Source organism: Neolamprologus brichardi, chromosome 20, assembly GCF_056152115.1.
Source record: "Neolamprologus brichardi isolate AB-2024 chromosome 20, ASM5615211v1, whole genome shotgun sequence".
Classification (NCBI taxonomy): domain Eukaryota; kingdom Metazoa; phylum Chordata; class Actinopteri; order Cichliformes; family Cichlidae; genus Neolamprologus; species Neolamprologus brichardi.
Window position 1 is genome coordinate 24,145,541 of NC_142123.1, and position 23,371 is coordinate 24,168,911.

The 23,371-nt window shown below is 39.9% G+C and overlaps 2 protein-coding genes across 3 annotated transcripts; one reads left to right on the forward strand and one right to left on the reverse strand.

Annotated features, from left to right (window-relative positions):
- The first annotated feature begins 3,499 nt into the window (after positions 1-3,499).
- On the forward strand, positions 3,500-19,135 carry col9a3 (collagen, type IX, alpha 3). Its single transcript, XM_087833640.1, has 32 exons — positions 3,500-3,744; positions 4,505-4,573; positions 5,847-5,882; positions 6,420-6,491; positions 6,627-6,680; positions 9,512-9,547; positions 9,963-9,986; positions 10,175-10,228; positions 10,997-11,050; positions 11,202-11,243; positions 11,348-11,404; positions 11,914-11,967; positions 12,094-12,147; positions 12,279-12,332; positions 12,419-12,472; positions 12,603-12,656; positions 12,736-12,789; positions 12,874-12,927; positions 13,036-13,089; positions 13,193-13,237; positions 13,327-13,380; positions 13,498-13,551; positions 14,283-14,336; positions 14,419-14,490; positions 15,034-15,069; positions 15,264-15,308; positions 15,797-15,829; positions 16,443-16,589; positions 16,710-16,764; positions 16,910-17,092; positions 17,713-17,790; positions 17,966-19,135. Exons 1-32 carry the CDS (start codon positions 3,679-3,681, stop codon positions 18,148-18,150), a joined length of 2,037 nt encoding a protein of 678 aa, XP_087689766.1. The 5' UTR covers positions 3,500-3,678; the 3' UTR covers positions 18,151-19,135.
- On the reverse strand, positions 18,944-23,155 carry LOC102786984 (uncharacterized). 2 transcript variants are annotated; one of them, XM_006796490.3, is made up of 8 exons: positions 22,849-23,155; positions 22,424-22,523; positions 21,939-22,324; positions 21,687-21,843; positions 21,519-21,585; positions 21,248-21,404; positions 20,211-20,352; positions 18,944-19,800 (listed from the first exon to the last, which is right to left on the reverse strand). In XM_006796490.3, the coding sequence occupies exons 2-8, from the start codon at positions 22,502-22,504 to the stop codon at positions 19,678-19,680; spliced, it is 1,113 nt and encodes a 370-aa protein (XP_006796553.1). In that variant the 5' UTR covers positions 22,505-22,523; positions 22,849-23,155; the 3' UTR covers positions 18,944-19,677. The 2 variants fall into 2 exon arrangements, with proteins under 2 accessions (XP_006796553.1, XP_006796552.1); XM_006796489.3 differs by having other exon boundaries at positions 21,939-22,523.
- Positions 23,156-23,371: the final 216 nt, after the last annotated feature.

The window sequence follows — 23,371 nt, forward strand, 5'->3', positions numbered from 1 at the left end:
CTAATTTTGTGCTTCTTTAGCTCATCCAGCTGATGGTGTCGGTCCATAATTTACAACAGTCGCTACTTCTCTTATGCTACAGGTCAGATCTTAGAGAAGGTCACACACAGCGATCACCAAACAGTTATTCAACCAAATTGTTCTCAAGGTCACATTTTATGATAACCTGTGAAATCTTGGCAGGTTGTGAGTCTGTTAGCTACTATGTCACTGATGAGATATGATGTGCTTTATCTGAAGTGGGGCTGAATCGCCTAATGACTTAAATGGTTAAATACCAAATATTTACTTGTTCAAGCAGCTAAATTCTGAGGATTTAATGCTCTTTCTAAACTGTTGGTCAATGATCATTTGAGTATCTTAGGGTCTTTTAACAACATTTACACAACCTACAGTTTAAATAGATTGTTCATTCTTATTTTTCTGTGCATTTCCTGATATTTTATATAGCAAAATGTCCATAGCTTGCGAGAATGTAGTTTATATCCATCGAACTGTTCTCTGCTTCAACAAGTGGTTAACGTGAATAGCTCAACCATGGATGCGCTTTGTTGTGCCCATGTAAACTGTTTGTAATGGCTCAGTCACACTAGAGTAAAAATAGGACAGCGGCCTTCTTGCAAATGGTTAAACTGGTTGTCCACTGACTTCACCGATTTTGTATTTGGCAACTGATTTCAGGTAGTTGTGACAGCCTGCTGGCTAGCTTGCCCGCTGGGAGGCAACCTTCATCAATCCATCCATTGACTCAGTTGGTTGTCAACTGGTTGTATTTGACTATACTTCTATAGAAGAGCAAGGTTGCCTAGTGCTTACATCATTTTGCCTTAAATCGCCATCCTGCAGCCACTGTGTCATTGTGAGGTTATGGCTGAATGTTAGTTTCCGTGAATGTAGACCACAATATTGCCATTTTTCCAGCTCATCACAGTTAATTGCTGTATTATCACAGATAATAATACATTTTTTCTTCATTTGTCTAAAGAAAAACTCCAGGGAAGCTTTGTTAAGACAAGTAACTCAAGTTGACTTCATTCAGTTGCAGACTGATAGACTGATTCCAGCTTAGTGCCACTTTATCACCATGTTGCTGCATTGTTCATGCCACGGTCTTCCAGCTACAGTCACACTGGACAAAACAGTGGTTGGAGACCACTGCCTGACCAAAACTATTGCACCTATGTGCAATCAACTTGCAGTCTCCTGCCTCTGAAATGACCCTGATCACATGATCTCAGGGACCTGTGGAGGATGGATGGATGAATGCAAAAATACACTGGTGTTTGTCAATGCAGGGATCTAAAGCTCATAAGAAGAATCTTAAGGTGGACTCTGAATTAATAGAGAGGCAGTAAAAATGAATTAGCAATGATGTGTCATGTGAGTACTTAGAAGATTTGGTTAGAAGCCTCGCAGGGGCATTCTGAAAAACCTGCAAACGTTTTGTTCACTTCACAACTTCCAAAGAAGTTTTCTTAATTGCACAATGACTTAAAAATAAAATCCAGAGATGAAATAAAGGCAAGTAATAAAAGTAAGAGCAAACCAGAGATTAGAATGAGAACAGCCTTCAGCTAATCCAAAATGCTGCAACAAGAGTCCTGACAGGGACTAGAAAGAGAGAGCATATTTCTCCTGTTTTGGCTTCCCTTCATTGGCTTCCTGTTAAATCCAGAATTGAATTCAAAATCCTGCTCCTCACATACAAGGTCTTAAATAATCAGGCCCCATCTTATCTTAATGACCTTGTAGTACCATATCACCCTATTAGAGCACTTCGCTCTCGCTCTGCAGGCCTACTTGTTGTTCCTAGAGTATTTAAAAGTAGAGTGGGAGGGAGAGCCTTCAGTTTTCAGGCCCCTCTTCTGTGGAACCAGCTTCCAGTTTGGATTCGGGAGACAGACACTATCTCTACTTTTAAGATTAGGCTTAAAACTTTCCTTTTTGCTAAAGCATATAGTTAGGGCTGGACCAGGTGACCCTGAATCCTCCCTTAGTTATGCTGCAATAGACGTAGGCTGCCGGGGTATTCCCATGATGCATTGAGTTTTTCCTTTCCAGTCACCTTTCTCACTCACTATGTATTAATAGACCTCTCTGCATTGAATCATATCTGTTATTAACCTCTGTCTCTCTTCCACAGCATGTCTTTTATCCTGTCTTCCTTCTCTCACCCCAACCGGTCGCAGCAGATGGCCGCCCCTCCCTGAGCCTGGTTCTGCCGGAGGTTTCTTCCTGTTAAAAGGGAGTTTTTCCTTCCCACTGTCGCCAAAGTGCTTGCTCATAGGGGGTCATATGATTGTTGGGTTTTTCTCTGTATCTATGAAGCGCCTTGAGGCGACTTTTGTTGTGATTTGGCGCTATATAAATAAAATTGAATTGAATTGAACATCCAGAGAGAAAGCTGAGTCAAAACTTAACCCCAAAGTTCTTAATAGAAGATTTAGCAAAAGTGGCAAGGGCATCTAGAGTTTCTATTACCATCAGCACAAACAATGATTTCTGTTTTCATTAAGATGGAGAAAATTGTTAGCCATCCAACTTTTGGTAGCACTTCATAATCATGTTAATTAAGCATCATTAAGGTATTAGTAAGTATTTGTATAGCAATACTCCTCCATAGTATGCCACTTCTACATACAGATACTATTATTATGATGATGATTATGATTATTACTAGCAGTGATAGCTGTACATGGAGTAACAGATGAATAAATGTCTGCATTTATGAATAACATACTGAGCAATTCTTGGGGCTTAATAGCAATATATATAACTGTCATTTGTGATAAGAAATGTCCTTAAAATGTTTAAAATGTGCTACAGAGAGAGAGAAGATATAACAGAAATGTTAAAGGCCCCAAAACAAAACCATGTGGCAATTTTTGTCTGATTATTCAGATTCAGAATCACTCCAAAGCAGACCCAATACACCTACCCAGTATGTCAACCTATCAACCATAGCTTGGTCACTCTCACTGGTGACACATTTCAGTGGAATAAGCTCTAAAAGCCAGACTGAAATTTATCAAGAATCCTGCATTTGTATCAAACAGCTGTTCTCTCAGATGCTGAGGGTGAACACTCAACCAGCTGTTAACTATTCTATTCGACTCCTAAAAAGACAAGAATCTGTATGAAAACTAAACTTGAAAATAGCAACTGAAACTAAAAACTCATGGAAAACGTTTGGATACATCAGGAGAGCAGCAGAGCTTTCCCCGTTTACTTCTGTATAATCAGGCTCCTTTTAACAACCAGAGGTGTCGCCCCTGCTGGCCAATGATTTTTTTATTTCTTGTGTTTCTTCCACCTACATTTTACTGTGTGAAGTTTTTTGGGTTTTTCTGGGGGGGGGTTAATTTAATGTTTTTGTAATAAATTTTTAGCTCGGCCCACATTTTCAGAGTCCGAAATCTTGTCTCCCCCCCTGCATACTACCACCTTCCCCATCTCCCCCCCACCCCCCCTCTCGCCTGTGTTCAGCCAGCTAGTTCAGCCCCTTCGGCTGGAGGCTCGGGTTTATCTGGAACTAAAGAGAAAGCTATTCAGGAGCTGTGCGCCGCCAGGTGAAGGAAGGCTCCGTTTTGGACGCTGGGGGGGAGCGAGTGAGGACCGAGGGCCGGGAATTTGACTTTTTCTGTATAAACTCGGGTTTGTGAGGGCGAGTGGGGAGCTATGGCGGTGCTCTCTGCGCTTTGGGTGCTTTTATTGTCCCAACTATTGATATCATCCTCAGCCCAGGTAAGAGTTACTAAGTTATTACCCTTCTTTGTCTTTGCGTGTCATTGGTGATGGGTTTGTTTTTTACCTGCAGATCTCATGTAGTAAGCCAGTAATTTAAAAAGTGTGTCTTTTGTTTTGGTGACAGTGATGATGATGACAGAAGTGACTCTCTTCCGGCAGGTTTCAGGCAGACATTTACACACTACCTGATAACCTGATGCTTTCTGTGACTCTTTTTCCTTAGTTGTACATATATTGTAATTCATCCTGACAAATTAAAGATGAACTAAAATGAACAGGGGCCTCTCTGGTTCTGCAGGTTTGTTGCTCTGCAGTGTAATTGTGTGCAGGTGGCTCTATCTTTTGCGCTAGTTAGTGAAGTCAGGCCGACGTTTTGCTTGAACCTGTGGAATGCGCGGATTGGAGATCAGTGCGCACAATGAAACCTCTGTTCACTCCCTGACTGAGCCGAGCTTTGGAGCAAGTCTTTAGAACTGTTGTATTGGGTGATCATAGCAGTACAGGTTTAATTGAAGAGGATTATTATAGTGTTCTTACAGCACTGATTTGAATAATGTTTTTCATCGTGATGTATATGGTTTGCCGTTACATCGTTAATATTAGTTGTATTATTTTCTATCTCTCTCCCTCTCTCTTATTGATTCTCACAGTCACTGTGTCAAAATATGCCAAACATTTCTCATCACTTCCTGTTGCCTCCAAATTTTTACTGCATTCCATCAAAAGAGGGTTGATTCTCATTAATTTCATGTTCCAGAGGCCAGGCCTCAGAGGAGCTCCTGGCCTACAAGGACCCCCAGGGCCAGCAGGAAGGGATGGCACTGACGTGAGTAGACCAAGGGTGTCTGCATATAAAAACACCTCTCTGTCACTTAGACTATTAAACATGCACCGAAGTTCAAGACGATGGGAGTTAAGAGTAGATGGTAAGCACTTATATTTTTGTGGGTAATAAACCCACATTTATTTATTTATTTTAGATTTATTTTCATCTTTTAAGCAAAATTGGGAGTAAAAGTACAGAACAAGAATACTGACAGATTTTTTTTTTTTAACTGAAAATTTAGTTTATATAGAAATTCACACTCAGTTACCTATGGTATACTATGGTTTGCTTGTGCTTAGGTGTGGATAGGTGATATTATTTATTAGTATTATCTGAGTGACTCCTCCCACAGCCCCTCCTACAAGTATTAGATGATAATGATGGCTATTAGGTAGGCAGGCTTTAAGTTTATCTTCTGAACAGAGTTGTTCTAAATTAGAAAAACCTATTATGTTTTCTTGAAAAAAACATTTTATGTTGTCTACAGTGCTCCTTAAGATGATTACAGGACTCATACAGTGTTAAGGCCATCATAGCATGTAGTTAGACAAATCAGAGAATACAGACAATGTTTTTACATTCCCCTGATGCCTTGCCTTTAAGGTTTTTATTGCAGGTAAGCATATAATGTTATAGTAAAAAAAATAAATAGAGAGTAAAACAATAAAACGAGGCTTTATTTGCACAGGGATGAAGAGGAAATTGGATTACAGGCAAGCTAAGTAAAAAGAAAAACTTTGCTAACGTTGCAGAGTACTCCCTTATCCTTTCTGATTTTTGTCAAACTAAACTAAAAAAAAGAAAAACATTGAAAGCAAATGTTGTCCATGCCTGTCAGAAAACTTTTAGTTGTGACTTCAGTGACGCTTAGGCTAACAGAGGGCCCATTCATACATTCCCCAACCCCGTGAGACCATCTGAAGTTACACCTCATACCTCCTGCCTGCACCTTCAGCACCCCTCCCCTATACAAACCAAACTGTCATGTGACCGGTCAGCATCAGGTCGCTGACTGGTTTGGTAGTGTTTGCTCTTCCCCAGTCACAGCAGAAGCTAAACATTGTATAGAGTGAAGCAACCCACAGTCTCACTGCTTCAGTTACCTAAAACACTAAGTTACTGATGAGTATTAAAGAGGGGCTAATGCTAGCTCTCCAATAAAACACTAAAGTTTTTGGGTCTGTGTAGCAGTGGCTTTGAAATTTGTCTCTTTCAAGATTAGCTTGAAAACAAATTTACTTACTTATTTTTTTTTTTTTAATCCAATTAACAGGGTAAACCAGGACCTCCCGGTCTGCCAGGGAAACCAGTAAGTATTCCAACAATTTTAGCAAAATGCATTTTATTCAGCCACAACTATAAGCATGCACCTAACTGTAAGTGTTTTTCCTGCACCTTTGAGTTCCTCAAAATAGGTCAAATTATTGTAAAATGGTGTTAAATAGATGCAACTTGTTTAAAGACCATGATCCAGAGACAGAACTGTTTCTCCTCCACTTGAAGTAAAATGCATATCCATGAACTATGGAGCAAAGAAAGGCTGCCATTTAAATTTAAATAGTGAATATGCAACTCACTAACAATTAACTAGATGCGCAAAACAAATAAATTAAGCGTAACATTATTAGGAGTCTTTCCTACTGGTTCAAAAGTAATCCGACTACCCTGCCTTCACACCTTGTGCCTTAAATAACCTGAAATCAGAAATGTGTTACTTTACAGTCTTTCTTTTAGGCTTTCCCTTTAACGTGTTTACCTTTATTTTAGTTTGATGATGATTTTGTGATACAAGAAGAAGAAATCAGTTGTTTATCTGGGATGTAAATTACTCACTCTGCTTTTGTAGGGTCCCAAAGGGAAAGCAGGAAAACCAGGGGGACCAGGACAACAAGGACTGCCGGGACTTCCAGGTGTAGATGTAAGTGTCTGATAAGCAAACACAGCCAGTCCTTAAACTAACAGGACACCAGCTCTGTTTTTATCTGTACACAAACATAGAGATGCTATAAAATGACCAGTTACTGTTTAAAACATCATTGCACTTCCTCTCCAGGGTTTGACAGGTCCCGATGGTCCTCTTGGCAGGGATGGACCCCCAGGAGAACCAGTAAGTTTTTCTCAGTTTTGTGAGCTTTCGGGGACACTGCGAATACATTTAAAGATGCACTAGCTGGGTTTAAAGACCTCCTATCTACTTCACACTGGCCTTCATAATTTAGCTGAAGTCAGCCACTTGCAAGACACATGTAGGAACATATATGTATGCATGCAAACTCTGCATGTTGATTCTGTTGCATGAAGATGTTTAAGAGGCCTAATAGGCACAAGGTCTGTGCTTTCTCTGTCGCCCTGGATTTGTCAAGCTGGCTCAGCCTCCTAGTGGGAATATTTTTAATGAGGGATCAGAATCGGATTTATTTCTACTGCTTCCATAATCCGGCTAGGAATGCACACCGTTTCCCACCAATCTGTGAAACCATGGGAGATAATGAACTCTTGATCCAATGCCGAGGGTAAACAGGTATTATCCTATCACAAGCACAAGAGAAGACAGAATTACAGCACCTATGACAATCAACTGCTGCTGCGTCTTAAAATGAAACAGGAAGGCTTTTCTTTACCATTGTGTATATATGAATATAACATATGATATGATAAAGACCGTGTGGCCACTATAAAATGGCTTCAAAGTGACCAACTAGACAGATAATGCTCTCACTCTCCAAGCCCCTTAGCAATTCCACTAATTAGCCAACTTAATGAGGAAGCTTGTGTCAACCCATGTCACTGATTACTCAGACGACTACACTGTTACTGCTGGCTCATAGTACTGAAGAGTTTGTTTGTTTGGAGTCATTTTGCCAATTGTCCTCTGAGGCACCACAAATACAGCTGGGAGGAAGTAAACAAAGGAGAACTAAAAGAAAAGAAGACGGGGCACCTCAGCAGACCACAGTTTGATCATTTAGTCCAATAACTTGAAAAATAATTATTGAAAAAGCATCTTATTACTGTGTCCTCCACAGCTAGCCTCAATCTTGGCTAGAAAACCAAACTTAGGCCCACCCAATGAGATTATCTGTTTTTATCTTTCTTTTGTTTGTTTGTTTGTTTGTTTGTTTGTTTGTTTGTTTAGTTGGGAGGGCATCATTGTATAAATATTACACATGAGTTCAAATAATATTTTATTTTTAATGTGCAATACTAAATATTTGACAATATGCCTTTGTTCCGAGACCTCCCCGTCCTCCCATGCACGTGTGAAAAAGTGTCATAACGACACACGAGATGCTCACAAAAAAGAAGTCTTTACAGCTCAGCCCAAAAACGCCCTTTAGCTAACATATTTCACACAATTCACACGTTTTTTTTGCCGACATCTTCCAGTACTGATGATGGGAGAGTCCATCTGCTAAAGTCTTCTGCAGTGCATCCCACAGATTGTCTCTGGGGTTGAGATCTGGAATCTGTGGTGGACAATCCACGAGTGAAAATGATGTCTAATGCCTCGTGAACCACACTTTCACAGTTTGAGCCAGAAGAATCCTGGCACTGGCATCTTGGAACATGCCTCTGCCATCAGGGAACAAAAAATCCATTGATGGAAAAACCAGGTCGTTCCACATATTCAGGTAGTTAGCTGATCTCATTTTTCCAGGTACATAACGTTGCTCAGTGTACACCTCCAATTCAGTGCAAGATTCTCATATTTTTTCTATGTTCATGTTCATGGACATTAATTCTAAAATTTTGTCATGTGAGCACAAATTTTTGAGTGACATATTTAGATATAATAAGATAAGATAAGATAAACTTTATTAGTCCCACACGTGGGAAATTTGTTTTGTCACAGCAGGAAGTGGACAGTGCAAAGGTTATAAAGCAAAAATTAGAATACAATAAGAATAAATACAGTCCACAACTGTACAGAATGGAATAAAATAAAATACTATATACAGTAGAATAAAATAGAATAAAATATACAATAGGATAAAAATAGAATACAAATGCTGTATACAACTGAGTAAAAATACAACGATGCCAGAAAAGAGTATTACATTGTTGTAATTGTTTGTATTGTATTGTAATTGTTGTGTCAGAGGCACATATTTTGTCCAGAGAAAGCAGGAAGGAACCATCATTACAAACAAGAAATCAAACCTTTAAAAGAGATCACAGCCATTGAATTTGAACCCAGACAATGACCTTTTTCTAAATCCAAGGTAGTAATTCTTAATACCTAACTTAAACCAAGTTGAATTTAGGCCCATTGCATGAGCAGTGAAATGATTTGCTCCATCCCCAACCCATCCAACCTTTATTTTTCATTTATATGCCATAAATAGTAGCAGATCACAGATCTGATACAGCATGACAGCAGGTGTTTGGGTGGGCACGGGTTGCAAAGTGGCTTGCAAATGCACAAAAACGGCAGACACACCAAGACAAATTCAGCACTGCATGATATTAACCAACTGGATGCTTAAAGTGGCATTAGATGAGGTGATCTACCAGAACTGTGGGCTGGCTCTTCTTGACCTAACACTAGGCTGAAATGTATTGCCAAAACTATGGAAGCTTGCTTCGAGATAGACGTTGTACTGTTTAAAACTATTTTTTTCATTTAGAATAAGTTACTGTTCATCCTGCTGGAATAGCAGGCTTTATTAACACATAAAACACAAACTCTTGCAGACAGGCTACTTTAAAGCTAAAGTATATATATAAAAAGGAAAAAAATCTGAATTTCTGTTATGTCTATATGTGAGCATTTATTGTAGCGTCTTTACTTTACAATATAAAGTGCCTTGGGGTGAGTGTTTTTGTGAGTTAGCGCTATATAAATAAACTGAACTGAATTGAATAGAATGGGCCTTAAAAGTTTCTACTAGGTGTGATTATGCCTGACAGACTGATTGTGATTTTGTGTATCTACAGGGTGAAGCAGGTCCTCCTGGGCCACCTGGACCTCCTGTAAGTAACCCCACATGTGTAAAACCTAACAAGCCTTTATTTTCCTTTTCTCTTATAAGTAAGCACATGACTGAAGCTACTGTTACACAGAATATTTCCCTAAAATACTTTCACCCACAGTAATTATTAAACCTACAGCAGTTGCTTTTTTCCAACTTTATTATTTCATGCTGAGAGAATACCTTTCTGTACTTGTGCTCCTGTTAAGTCAGGTTTATGATCTGCTCTTGTGTGACTCAAGCAGCAGTGTCACATTTTGTCTTAGGATTACTCAGATGTCATATACATAAGCGCACACTGGCCTCAAAGCAACAATCCATGAGAAATATTCTCATGGTGGATATTGTTTCAGTGTGTGAATCTAATCATTTCCCAGGTGTTTGTGACTTAATTTGCCTTCCTGTGTCTTCCGTAGGGCAGAGGGAGACCAGGATCTTCAGTGAGTACACAGCACTGTCTTTTTATGTTGTTCTGGGGGAGTACACCCGTGGTGTCATTTTTTTATTTATTTATTTTTACTTATTTGCGTTCTGCGATTAGATGCTCGTTATTCTTTGATGTAGTTCAGACAGTGTGCGGCATATGTACTCTGGTGGCATGCGAACACCCAGTCTCTTTTGTTTCTAGGGACTTCCCGGCACCAACGGGTTGCCAGGCGGACCCGGACCCCAGGGCCCAGTGGTGAGTGTCTCTAATTAAGATCTCCTGTCATCATTAAGGGATTTCTTCATTCAAATAAGAATGAGGTAGTCTGTTTCATTTCTGTAACTACAGAAAACTCTTATGTTCCACATTTTTAATGTGAAAAGATAAACGCAGAAAATGTATACACGAGCCTCTGCAGCAGAAACAATAAGCTACAGTAAAGCTAACAGATCCTGTGATCTCAGCTTCAAATCAACCACGACAACATTGCCCTAAATTTCTGTATACTGTAGCAGGAGTATAAGAATAACCACTGACCGAGAAGGACACATCGTCAGTGTTTCTACTGGGTCACACTTTATTTAGGCTGAACTCAGCTCATTTGTAAAAGCTCAGTAGGTTTCCAAAGACCCCGCAGGCCTGTTAGAACTCAGTGTAATGTTCAGGCTACTCTCAGAATTACTATAGCAACGGGTCATCGGTTGTTCACTAAATAATCATAAATAGTGTTTGATAAGGGTTTTCTACAAAAAAAAAGTCTAGCAAGACGTTTCCTTTTTAAAAGAAATTGTTCTGATTGCTCTAGAGGTTTCAAGTTTACTTCACTCTGTACAGTTAAGCTCAAACAACAATGTGAACTGAAAACAAGAAAATCACATTTTTGTTTGAGTACAGTACAAAGAAAATACCTGACTTTAATCTAGTTCCATCACAACCTTCCAACTCGGAAAATAATCACGTCTTTTATCCTGAGATGCTGAAGGTGCTTCTGCTTCCCCTGATGCTCCTCTGTGTGTTTCTCAGGGTCCTGAGGGTCTTCCAGGACTACCGGGACCTACTGGCCCAGATGGACTCCCAGTAAGTGCAGTTATTATTGTATATCTGGTGTTGGTACAGTAGCCACATTGACATATTTTCCCAGTCACCCAGTAGATATCAGGAAAGTCACGTTTAAAGTAATTGTCGCCGTATTTCTCACTTGTGTGTGTGTCATTGTTCAATCTTTCAGGGTCTTCCCGGTACACTTCATGATCTCAATGGAGACCTTCTGGTAAGTGTTTCTTGTGAAAACGGTGTGATTGCAGAAAAATGAAGATGTGCCCTCTACATACACTGGCTGTAGAGGTCTCAGTTTTTTGTCTCTGTACTCTGCAGTGTCCTGCAATCTGCCCCCCTGGCCCCCCTGGTCCTCCAGGAATGCCGGGATTCAAGGTAAACAGAGTTTTGGGTTTTTTTGTTTTGGGTTGTTTTTTAAGCACGATGCTAGACCAAGGGTGGCCGACAGGAAAGAGTCATACTATAAAAAGCAATTTAAGTAGCACTAACAAAAGTGTTTCAGAAATGTAAGATGACGTTCTCAGAATGCATCTGCTGCTACAGCCTATATCTACTAACCTACCAACAGCAATGTAGCATGGCATTGCTCATGAAAAAAACAATGTATGGAGTTAAAATGCACAAAACTAAATGTTTGGCATTCCAATAAAATTCAATTAAAAATGAGCTGAATTGTGGGAGCATTGCTTAAATGATCCGTAGTCCATCACGACTGCACAGAGGAAGCTGTGTGGTGAAAAGAAGAAGCAGAGGTGTTGTCGTCATACAGTTTATTAGATCTACATCACAGTAAACTCAAAATGTTGCTGAAATCTCCCAGTGTGTAAATATAAGCACTCGGCTCATGATGGCATTGACTTCTGTGTGTGTTTGTGTTCATTTAGGGTCACACTGGGCATAAAGGAGACAAGGGAGAATCTGGAAAAGATGGAGAGAAAGTGAGTTAGATATATGCCTTGAAGATTTTTTCTGTTTCAGTTATTATTATTTTATATTACGGCTGAAAAGAGAATCAACATCTTTCTGTGATTTAATGTTTACATTTTGCACTGTTTTGTCTCTAGGGTGATGCTGGACCACCGGGTCCACCAGGTCTTCCTGGCACTGTGGGTCTGCAGGTGAGATTTGCCCACATAAGTTTTGCTGATTTAATGCACTACGACAAGGATTTTCTGAAGAATTATTTGATGATAATAGGTTGTTGTTGTCTTTTAAAGTGCTTTCAAAATGTTCAAATGCTGTGTTTCAGGGTCCACGTGGTCTAAGAGGTTTACAAGGCCCTATGGGACCTGTAGGCGACAGAGTGAGCAGCTTTTACCTGTTTTCCCTCAGTAGACGTAGATTTGTGTCAAGGTGTTTCTTTTGACCTCGTTCTCTGTTTGTCCCCAGGGCTTCCCTGGTTTCAGAGGCAAGCCTGGCATCCCTGGCATTATTGGAAAGACAGTGAGTCTCCCAATGTTTATATCACAAAAATAGAAAGAGTTTATTAGTGCTGGTTAGAAGTTCACAGCTTAAATAAATGGCAGATCCCATCAATGAATAGCTGTGTGTGTGTTTAATCTGATGTTTCCAGGGTGATGGCGGAGAAAAAGGACCACAGGGATTCAAAGGACCCAAAGGAGAAATAGTATGTAAAAAAATTTTGATCTGTGATTTGAGCGTAGACATTAGATGTAAATATCAAGTCTCAGTGTGTCTTTTAACAGGGTAAAATTGGTCCCAAAGGAGCTTCTGGTGGACCAGGGCCCAAAGGAGAGCCTGTAAGTGCAAATATACAGAATTTAAGATTCTATATTTATATCATCTGTCAGAACAATGCGAGTCATATCTGATGGATTCAACAGGGTATTCCTGGCAGAGATGGCAAAGACGGAACCCCAGGGTTGGATGGTGAGAAGGTAAGATGCTTTTTTTTTTTTTTTTTTTTTTTTTTTTTTTTTAATCTTTTGCTTCAACTGCTTGATTAAAGAGATTTTACACCAACTATGACGTCTGTCTGCTGACAGGGCGATCCTGGACGCCACGGGGCAGTTGGAGAGAAAGGACCAAATGGCCTTCCTGTAAGTGTTATTAATAATCACCACTTTCATCACTGCCATGAGAATCACCTTCACTTTCTGTGCTTTTTTTATGTACATTCATGTAATTTTGGGGGGGTTCTAGGGTCTGCCAGGAAAGGCTGGTACAAAAGGATCTAAAGGAGAAGCTGTGAGTATCACCACAAAATATATTCTAACTTTAAAACTATGATTAGAAACATGGAGGAAAACTGTTACGTTCTTGTTCCTTTACACCAGGGTGATCCAGGAAAGCCCGGGGAGATGGGACCCTCTGGAGAGCCAGGTATTCCTGTATGTATCTGATGGTGCTTTTAGGGAGTTACAGTCTAATAAATGTGTCACTTGACCCAGCAGGTGAGCTCTCTAAACTTTTCTGACTTGTCTGCAATTTCTTTCACTTCTCTTCAGGGTGAGATTGGCATCCCAGGAGAGAGGGGGATAGCAGGTCCAAGAGGAGTGGCGGTAAGTTAATGATCTCACTGTATATTAAGTGAAATCATGCACTACCTGTTGGTGCATTGCTGAAATTCTAGCATTGCTATTCTAAAAAAAAAACAGAAAAAGCCTCAATATAAGCTCTGCCACATTATTAAAATTCCTGCTGCACATCTTTTGATTATAACCCATTTATAGAATTTAGGCTTAGGCGTTTCCAATACTTTAAAGTTTGCTTCTTTAATGACCAGTGGGCGGTTTTTAAAGCACAATGGCTGAAAAAGAAATGGGATTAACAGAGCCCAAAATAAAAGGCTAAAACGAGGAGCAGTCTACAACATGGTACTAAATTGGAATAAAATGAACCACTGGCCTTCCATGTGAATGATAATCTCCAAGAGTGCTAGGAGTATTTTTCTCTGATTCAGTGACTTACTAAGGTGGAGTTATGGAGCGATACCTACAGGGAGAGCAGGTATTCATGAGGGAAGAATTTATAAACAGAGAGATCTTTGTTTTTCACATCAGAGCCTGCGGCAAGGAAAGAAAGATAAAACTCGCAACGGAATTAACACCCCTACTATCACACACCGCACTGCATAACAAATCCTGCCTCACATAATGACCTCCTGCATTTGTTTAGTTTCTCTTACCCGAATCAAAAGAAGGAAGCCTCATTAATTTCCAGTGCTTTTTTTTTTTTTTTTAGTGCTTCATGTTTTCTAGAAAAATGACATGACTATGTCTCTTTCTGACAGGGAGGTATTGGACCAGTGGGCAACCCTGGGCCTCAGGGAGTGAAAGGCTTCCAGGTAGTTGCTTTAAATGATTTATCATCATCATTTTTTCTTATTATTATTTCTTAATTTAATGATTTTGTGTCATGTGCTGCAGGGAGTCAAAGGAGACTTGGGAGATCCGGGTCTTCCAGGACCAACGGGAATTCGTGGAGAATTTGGTGACAGGGTGGGTTTTTAATTATTCAGGAGAATGGTGTCCCTGTAACATCGTAAAATGTCTATTTTGTCACCCCAGTAGTCCAAAATGCAAATGTGACCAGTTTACTGCTGAAGTAGAATATGAAAGCAAGAAATGTAAAGTGATGGAGTGACTGACTTATTTGTTGCTAAAAAAAAAACAACCCCAGTATAAAACAAACATGGACATGTGTAGGTGTGTCCCCGCGTATCTCCACACAATCACAGTGGAGACGTGTGACTGTCCAGCTGTGTTCACGTTAGGACACTGTATCCCACTGTATTACCATCCTGTCTCAGTCTTAGTGGTATAAACTCAAACTGCAGCACAGCACAGACACAAAGTGGCCTCCTGTTCAGAACATGAGGACAGAACAAAGCCAGCCTTTATACCAATCCTGGTTCCCCTCAACCAGCCCACCGTGCTTCCTTTCATCCCCCACCCCCAACCTTTTCCCAGCCAGCCGGCCTTCAATAAATATCTCTGCATGCCTCTTATTTATTCTCTCATTCTCTTTTTTCAATCCTATAGGGCCCAGTCGGGGCTTCTGGACCTAAAGGAGACATGGTAAGTCATCAACATCTCCACTGATGTCCTGTGATAGTTTTCATCCAGCTTTTTGAAAAGTAAACTAAAGAAATGATTAATTTATATGTATAGTCCTGCAAATACATAGATTTTTCATAAGCTTATAAGATGAAAGACTTTCTTCAGTTATGAGTTATGTCACATGCAGTTCAGATCTCACGTTGTCATTTCAGGGTGTTGCAGGAAGTGATGGGTTACCAGGAGAGAACGGAGATCCTGTAAGTGTTTTCGTCATTGTCTGAATACTAACACTGTGCGGTGTTTGTAACCTACAGAGCAGTTTCTGTGTTTGCAGTAGTTAGTTGTACTCTTGGTACAGAGGCTAAGGCCATTCCACCTACTCAAGTACATGCACGTGTCTTTAACGCACTTCATTGTTTTGTACAAGTGTATTTGGCTCCATGGGTCTTTTCACACGAGTTTTATGGTGCTGGACAAAAAGTTTTAGGGAGGTATCTTTTAGTTTTTGCTGACAATTGATCAGAAAACACTGAAAATATGGATATTTTTACACAATTATTTAAATCTACTTATTCTGATAGTGTATTTCTCTGTATTTTAGCATGACTTTGGGCTCTTATCTATTGTCTTTATCCCCTCTTTTTTTATTCAAATCTGCATGAAAGATGCTGTACCAAACAATGTTTGACTGTTTGAATGCTGCATACAGTTCTGTAATTATCTAAAACAATGTCCTTATTTCCAGGGTCCCTTTGGGCCAGTTGGACAAAAAGGGCAGGTGAGCTATATTTCCTGTTACATTTTGCAATGTTTTGTGCTTTTACATCTTAGAAATCAGCTTTTTATCACCAAACTATTAACATCTATTAACACCAAACATAGATCAGATGTTGTGTGTGGGTGTAATTAGCAGCAAGTTTGTTCCAAACTCCCTCTGTTTCTGCTCCCTCACTAAACATTAAAAACTGGCACCTAGCTCTGAGCTTTTGCCTACTTGTCAGAGTCACTGCACATGATTCAGCCTCACATTCCATGTTTAATAGGATTAATTAGAGATAGGTATTGCTGCTTTAGCTTTATTGGCCTGTTTGCTGCTATGGCCACGAGGGAAAGGCGAGTAACATTAAGCTGCAGCACAATTTATGTAATTAGAGACAGCACTGATGAGCCATCCTCTCTTAGTCTCATTTACTGTTTGCTGTGCTAGTTGGAGTAATTATCAAGCAACAAGATGCCACCCTCGCATTGTTTCAACAGACCCAGTTTGCTCCTCGTTTGGTGTTTCGTCAGCGATCAAATGTTATGGATGTTTTCAGCTTCAGTTTGGAATAAATCAATTTGTTTTTGCAAACATAATGAGTTATTTAACAGATAATTGTTGTTGATTGTAGCCGGGGAAGCGAGGTGAACTGGGGCCTAAAGGCGTGACGGGTCCACAAGGAGAGGTTGGGGGAAGAGGGCTTCCAGGAAAAGAAGGCCCAATGGGCTTCCAAGGGGAACAGGGTGTGCCTGGACTTCCAGGAAAGAGAGGTGTACCTGTAAGTGTGCTGTTCTTCTTCTTCTTCTTCTTCTTTTTTTTTTGACTGCACAAAACTACCTGGTTAGAACATATAGATGTAAATGGTTTCATATAAACTGCCTCAAATCTGGTGTTTCAGGGTAAACTGGCAAGTGAGCAACACATCAGAGAGCTATGTGGCCCAATGATTGATGGTGAGAGATCCTAATTTAATCTTCACGTGTAACTCATTCTATTGTCAAATATATATATATATATATATATATATATAAAATTCATTTATTTATTTATTTTTTAAAATGCGGGATTTTTACCTTTTGGTGTTTCTCCAACATGTAGATCAGGTTGCACAACTGGCTGCCAACCTGCGAAGACCCCTGGCACCTGGAATGGTGGGCCGCCCCGGCCTTCCAGGGCCGCCAGGAAAGCCAGGAGTTGCAGGCTCTATTGGTCATCCAGGTGCCCGAGGTCCACCAGGGTACAGAGGCCTGCCAGGAGAACTTGGAGATCCAGGTCCCAGAGGTATGAAAAATGAAACATGTCACAGGAGCACAAAAATAATTTCACTGCTGTTTAGCCTTACGGTTGCATAATCAGATGGTTAACATCAATGATGGAAGACATACTCAGATCCTTTACTCAAATAGCAATAGTACACAAGTACCAGTACACACGTTGTATTAAAAGACATATTAGCAACATAACAACTTAACTATTCAAAAATAAAAATATTAATTTTAGATGGAAAAGGCTGCTGATTACCAGCAAAAGATTGTGAGATGATTATTGGGCTAAAGAACTTTCTTGCTACCCAAATATGAATTCTGTTTTCTTACTTTTGTTTGCTTTTCCTTACTAAAATATTGGATCATTTGATCTAGCTAAGCCTCGAGCAGTTACTTCCATGAGACCGTCCCGAGTTTTTGGGGTTAAGAGAGAGCCATATTTGGTGGAAAAGCTAATTAGTCATGACAAAAAGCCCACTGGGATTTTTATAAGAGGCAGCAAGACACAAAGGTTTGAATTCACTGTAAAGTTTAAATTGGTATAAAAAGGAAACATGTAAACTTTACTTTAGTACCACACCTATGTAAATGGACTTTGTTTCCACCACTGATTGAAATTTTCTGCTTTCACAACAGGTGATGTTGGTGAGGCAGGTGATAAGGGATCCATTGGTAAAGCCATTGATGGGCCTCCCGGAGACCGAGGATACCAAGGTATGTGCTCTCATATGGAGAACTTCCATCTGAACCAATCATTTTCTTTTTTATACCTACATTTGAACTACTGTTCTAAACATCCACTCATCTCAGACTTTGACTTGTCAAACAGACATAAGTGTATAAGTCTTCTGTCACTCCTGCAACTTCTAACTATAGCACATTCCCACAGGTCTTCCAGGGGTACCTGGAATTGTTAAAGATGGGCGCGATGGCTCTCCAGGAGATCCAGGTGAGCCCGGAGAGCAAGGCAGAGTAGGCAGGACTGGGCACCAAGGACCTCCTGGAATCTGTGACACATCAGCTTGTCAGGGAACATCACCTGCTGGGAAATCCTCTAACCCCAAAAACAATTAAGCATAAGTTCCTGCACCCTGACACCATCCACTCCGAGGTGAGAGTCATAAGTGAGGATAAAAGGAATGAAAGAAGAGAGTGGCCACAAAAAAAGTCCTCTTTATTTAAATACATGCATCACAAGTTGGGAAGAGTAACATCAGATGGTGTGATATTTTTGACAAAATAGAGGAACATCCAGGAAGTGACATGAACATCAGCGCAACTGAGAGACAAAAAAAACAAACAACGTTATGATATGAAATGGAGAGAGGTAAGGAGAAGTGCAAGAGAACAACTGCATTGATCCAAGTACTATCACATGACAAGACTTGACTTACAAACACCTGGAAAGTGAATGATGAGTCCTTTGTGTATAAAAACTTTGTACATGTTGCTTCAACGCCCCAAACACTTTGATTAACATCCTTTTGGAGATAACACTAAAAAAAATGGCGACTGTCTCTGATGTAAATGTGCATTTATCATGGCCCATTATGTAAATCACAGATGTTACCTCAACATGGAAATAAGTGCAAGAAGCATAAAAGCCTCTGTGGAGGAGCTGTGTATGTACTGTAAAAGGAATAAAAAACAAAAATCCAGGTTCCCAGACATTGTGTAGATTAATGCAAGAAAAAAAAGGTTTGATAGTCTTTTTTTACAGCTTGTTTTCTGTTATTGTTTTTTTTATGACATGTGAATTTGATTCTTCAGACTTCAGAATCAAAAGCAAAATAAACTCATGAAAGCATAAATCACACATTGTAAAATACAGTTTAAGAATTTTAGGAACAAAGTATTTTTTTTCCAATCTGCAATGACCACATCCACTATGTACTACCGGTGCTGTAACTATTAAATATACATGACTTTAAATACTATTTATTATTTGTGGGTGACTGTTGTATGTACAGTAAGATGCTACAGCGACATGTTGTAAGAAAGAACAAATAAAGCCACTTTTCAGTAAAACATTACTCTTCTCTACATATCAAATGAACAGTCTGCTTTTCAGAATACTCTGCTGTAAACACTGAAATCAAACAAGTCCATTAACTAACTAGGAAGTAACACTTACTTTGATACCAAACTGCTTAAATATCCAAATACAGAACAGATGTTGGCAGGCACTCAGTAGAAAACATTCTGAATGAATAAAAATGAACAGAAAACAAGACATTGAAGTGCAATTTTGAATACAGGGTATAAATACTGCACATATTATCAAAATAAAATGGTTGAAGGGACGGCATCTGCCAACTAGAGCGCCGCCTGTGCTTTTCGAAGAGAAACAGCGCCATCTGTGTGTGGAAAGCCCTTCCTTTCCAAAAGGTTGATGTGTTAAACTCGGCCCTCACACTACCTGAACTAATCCTTCCACTTTCTAGATCGTTGCAGTGTGATCGAAAGGATATATTTAACCATGTCAACAATACTTCATCTTAACCCCACACCCACACCTCACTGGGCAAGCCTGAGCTACTCTGACAGTTGAATTCAATTCAGTTTAGTGGCTGACATATAGAAGAAAACAATGAGGAGAGGTTACTGTTCTGCTGCCAGGGAAATGCTGCTCAGTGTCTCATCCATCCTGTGGTGCACTGGGTCCTGACCTGAGCTGGACTTACCAAAGCGTTCTTTCTCATGAGCGAAGACTTTCTGGAACTCCTGCAAACAGAAGAATTGGAGGTTGAAGTGGTTCATGACACATAGTACCAGAGATGCTTTATCTTCCTGCAAGTCTGTAGCTGTCTAGATCGCCCTTCTGGTGGCGGTAGTGCATGTTGTAAGTATGCTGTGATTTTATTTGCTGTGTTGTACATTTTTTTCAGCATAATCTAACTGCAGCAGATGATTTCTCTTAGTTAAAACAACAACGTTTATTTGATTTTAAACTGTAAAAATGTGAAGACTTTAGTTTGAACTCTAAATCACAAAAGTCACAAAGTTTCCTTCACTAATTAGACAGGCAGCAAGGGGAAATGTAATTAACTCTTATCTTCCAGCCACAGCTTTCTAGTCTCAGATAATTCAGTTAGAGGACACTTTTCATCAATCACTTTTCTACACATGCCCACCTCTTTAAAAGTGTCTCCATACGTTTTAGTAATGTATCTCAGGAAAGCTGTGGTCCACTGCAGGGTGGTGACTTTGTCCGTCTCCGAGTCACAGAACGGCACCAACGTGTTCAGTTCATCACAGCACAAACGAATCCTCTTCCTGTACGACAGCGCAGACAATGCAGATGATTTTGAGCGATGCAGTCCTGTATGTTTAATAATCAGTCATCAGTCACTAAGAATTCTTTGGTAACTCTTCAGCAGTTTCAAATCATGAACCATTTAACTTCTGAGTGTATCTGTTTTAAACTGATTTAGCATTTGCATAGGAATCAGGTTTCTTTTCAGTCCTCAGTGACACTCTTATTTTAAATCAAAATAAATCAAGTTTCCACATAGAGCAGCTAAAACTAATGATCACAACCCAAAAGATGTTCAGTTCTGATGTGTTGCTGTTGCACTACTTATCCGAATATATTCAAACAAGGACTGAGTTCACTTAAATCATGCCATCACCACACTGTGAGCGTGAGGCTCTGAGAAGAAACTGAATGCACTTTTGGTAAATGGACTGGTTCTTATATAGCACTTTTCTACTCTACTCAAGCACTCAAAGCGCTTTATACAACATTCGCCCAGTCACGCAAGCACTTTCTATTACTGAAGGATGCATCAGAGTGCAATATGGGGTTCGGTATCTTGCCCGGTGATACTTTGGCATGCAGACTGCACAAGCCATGGATTGAACCACCGACCTTCCAATTAATAGATGACCTGCTAACACAGAGACAGACAACCACACATATTCAACTACAGCCACCGCTAACCAGTGCACCACTGTTCCACCCGAAATAGAGGACAAAATGTTTAAAATTTGTACATTGAAATAGTTTTCTTTTTGTGCCTAAATGCAACGCCTTTTAAATCTCTGACCTTGGAAGCAAGCTCACCTAACTCACTTTAAGCATCCCAGGATATTCCTGAAATGCAAATGTTTATCTTGTTGCACACTATGGATGCAGGGACAATTCCATGTGTAACCTTCGGCTGCTCACCTGCGCTCCCTCTCCTTACTGTTGTGTCTCTCCCGGCGCTGGCTGAGCAACATACTAGATCTAGCGATTTTCCTCCTGCTGCTCTGTGGCTCTCCAGCAGAGTCTGGGGCGGCTTTAGCAGCTTTGGGTATCACCGCAGCAGGTATCACCGCATCCTCTGTGAAAAAAACCCAAGCATGTGAGACCAAGTTAGACACAGCCTTTCAGACCATAATTGTAGCCAACAACACAGTTATGGCTTATGAAGAAAGATTAGAATACTAATTATTACTTTCTACATTAACCAAAGGCTGCTCTTCTGCTGGGTGAAAATTTAAAACGCTCTTGGGGATCATAACCTGAAATTAAATCAGAAAAACCAAGGATTAAACAGTGGGCTCTGCTTTACCATTAAGATACAATAAAAGCACATTGATTTGTTTTTTTCCCCCCAGCATACCTGTCCACACGTGTTGGTGACTGGGCCATAAACACCCTCTATATATGAACTAGACACCCCAAAAGAATTTGCTCTGTCCATTTTCACCCACTTCTGCTTTGGAGGATGTGTGACTGTCTCTTGAACCTCTGCAGACTGCTGAAGTATTGTCAAAAAACTGAAACATGACATAGCGCACAAAATGAGTACATGTATGCTATACTTTAATAGAATGATAGTCACATATAGTATATACATATTACTGAAACTTACTTGCTGAGAACTGCAGACTGTATATCTTGTTGTCTCGTGGTTTCAGCACACATGGCGCTAAATCTTTTCTCTAAGCAAACTCTAGCAGCTGGTCTGGTGCGATTCTGTACGGACTTATTGTCACTGGTAAAAGGTTCAGCTGGGCTTTCTTCAGCTCTAATTCTGGCCAACACAAAACCTGGCACCTCTCCATAAGACACTGGTGTCTTTTCTCCAGGCATTACTATACAGTGGTCTTCATTTGATGTTGATAGATCAATAGCCTGAGCGCTTCTGAAGGGAGAAATCACTGTGGACGTGGCCTGTTCTTTGACCATCACTGTAGAGAGGTGACATCTGACATCTGGAAACTCTGACTGTGCCTCCACATGGGCTTGGAGAAGATGCTGGAGGTGAGAACAGTCAACCTCTGTCATCTCCATCAGCCCAAGCTCACTGCCCAACACCTGCCCATGTTCACGGGTAAAGCATCCACCTTGACTCACAATCATTCCAACAGAGTCACTTATCTGTTCTCTTGATGAAGGTAACACATTGATGTTTTTACAGGTTGAAGAAAAGGACATCTTTCCTTCTGGAGGGGGGCTACAGATCAGGAAAAATATTAGATATAATACAGACCAGTTCCTCTAAATACTTTGTTACTTAAAGTATTCGCTAGTTACTCTTAATGTTAGCTAAAGAAATTGTATAATTATAATTTAGGTCGTGAAGGTACGTTGTCGTGAATTTTAGCTTAGCTACAATTAGCAAAGGAGACGTTGGCATAAACTGGCCAAAATCAACAGGCTGTACCGCCATTTTAAAACTTGTAATACTATTAGAAACTCCAGGGCATTTAAAACAATCAGTCTTAAGTTATATAAATGCATAAAAAGTTGTTATTACTGAATTAATAAACTCTTTGTACCGCTTTCTGTTCGGGGATTAGCACGTATTAATGCTTGGCCTCAGGCTGTAACGACGACCGTGTCCAGCTACCGGCGCTAACCTTCTCCCCGTCACAGATAAACCTCCGATTATCTCAGTATACAATAATTTCTTTAACTTTCTTTCTTTAACTTAACGGAACTTTAAACACAAAAACAAGCAATTGTGGGGAAGACTGCCCCACAGTATGTACGGAAAATATACGAGGGGTCCTAAAGAAAACCGACAGCTGTCATCATAAATTACTTGTGTAAAATTAGAAAATATAAATTTTTTTTATTGATCAGTTGGGGGGGGGGGATAGTCCTACTTTTTCCACGCTTTTCTGTCATTCAGTATCTTTTGGTTGATCAAAAATAGTTAAATATGTTACATTTTTATACAAAAAACAGAATATGTAAATACATTGATTGCAGCATCGTGAAATTTCTTGGTTAGACAACTACATTTATACATACATGCATATATGTATATCTCTCTCTCTCTCTCTCTCTCTCTCTCTC

Coding starts and splice junctions, on each gene's coding strand:
- col9a3 (XM_087833640.1), top strand. CDS start 3,679: ATGGCGGTGCTCTCTGCGCTTTGGGTGCTTTTATTGTCCCAACTATTG. Junction 11,051..11,201: donor CTGGCCCAGATGGACTCCCA/GTAAGTGCAGTT, acceptor TCAATCTTTCAG/GGTCTTCCCGGTACACTTCA. Junction 14,337..14,418: donor AGGGAGTGAAAGGCTTCCAG/GTAGTTGCTTTA, acceptor CATGTGCTGCAG/GGAGTCAAAGGAGACTTGGG.
- LOC102786984 (XM_006796489.3), bottom strand. CDS start 22,504: ATGTCCTTTTCTTCAACCTGTAAAAACATCAATGTGTTACCTTCATCA. Junction 21,844..21,938: donor CAGTCTGCAGTTCTCAGCAA/GTAAGTTTCAGT, acceptor GTCATGTTTCAG/TTTTTTGACAATACTTCAGC. Junction 20,353..21,247: donor AGTAAGGAGAGGGAGCGCAG/GTGAGCAGCCGA, acceptor GCTGTCGTACAG/GAAGAGGATTCGTTTGTGCT.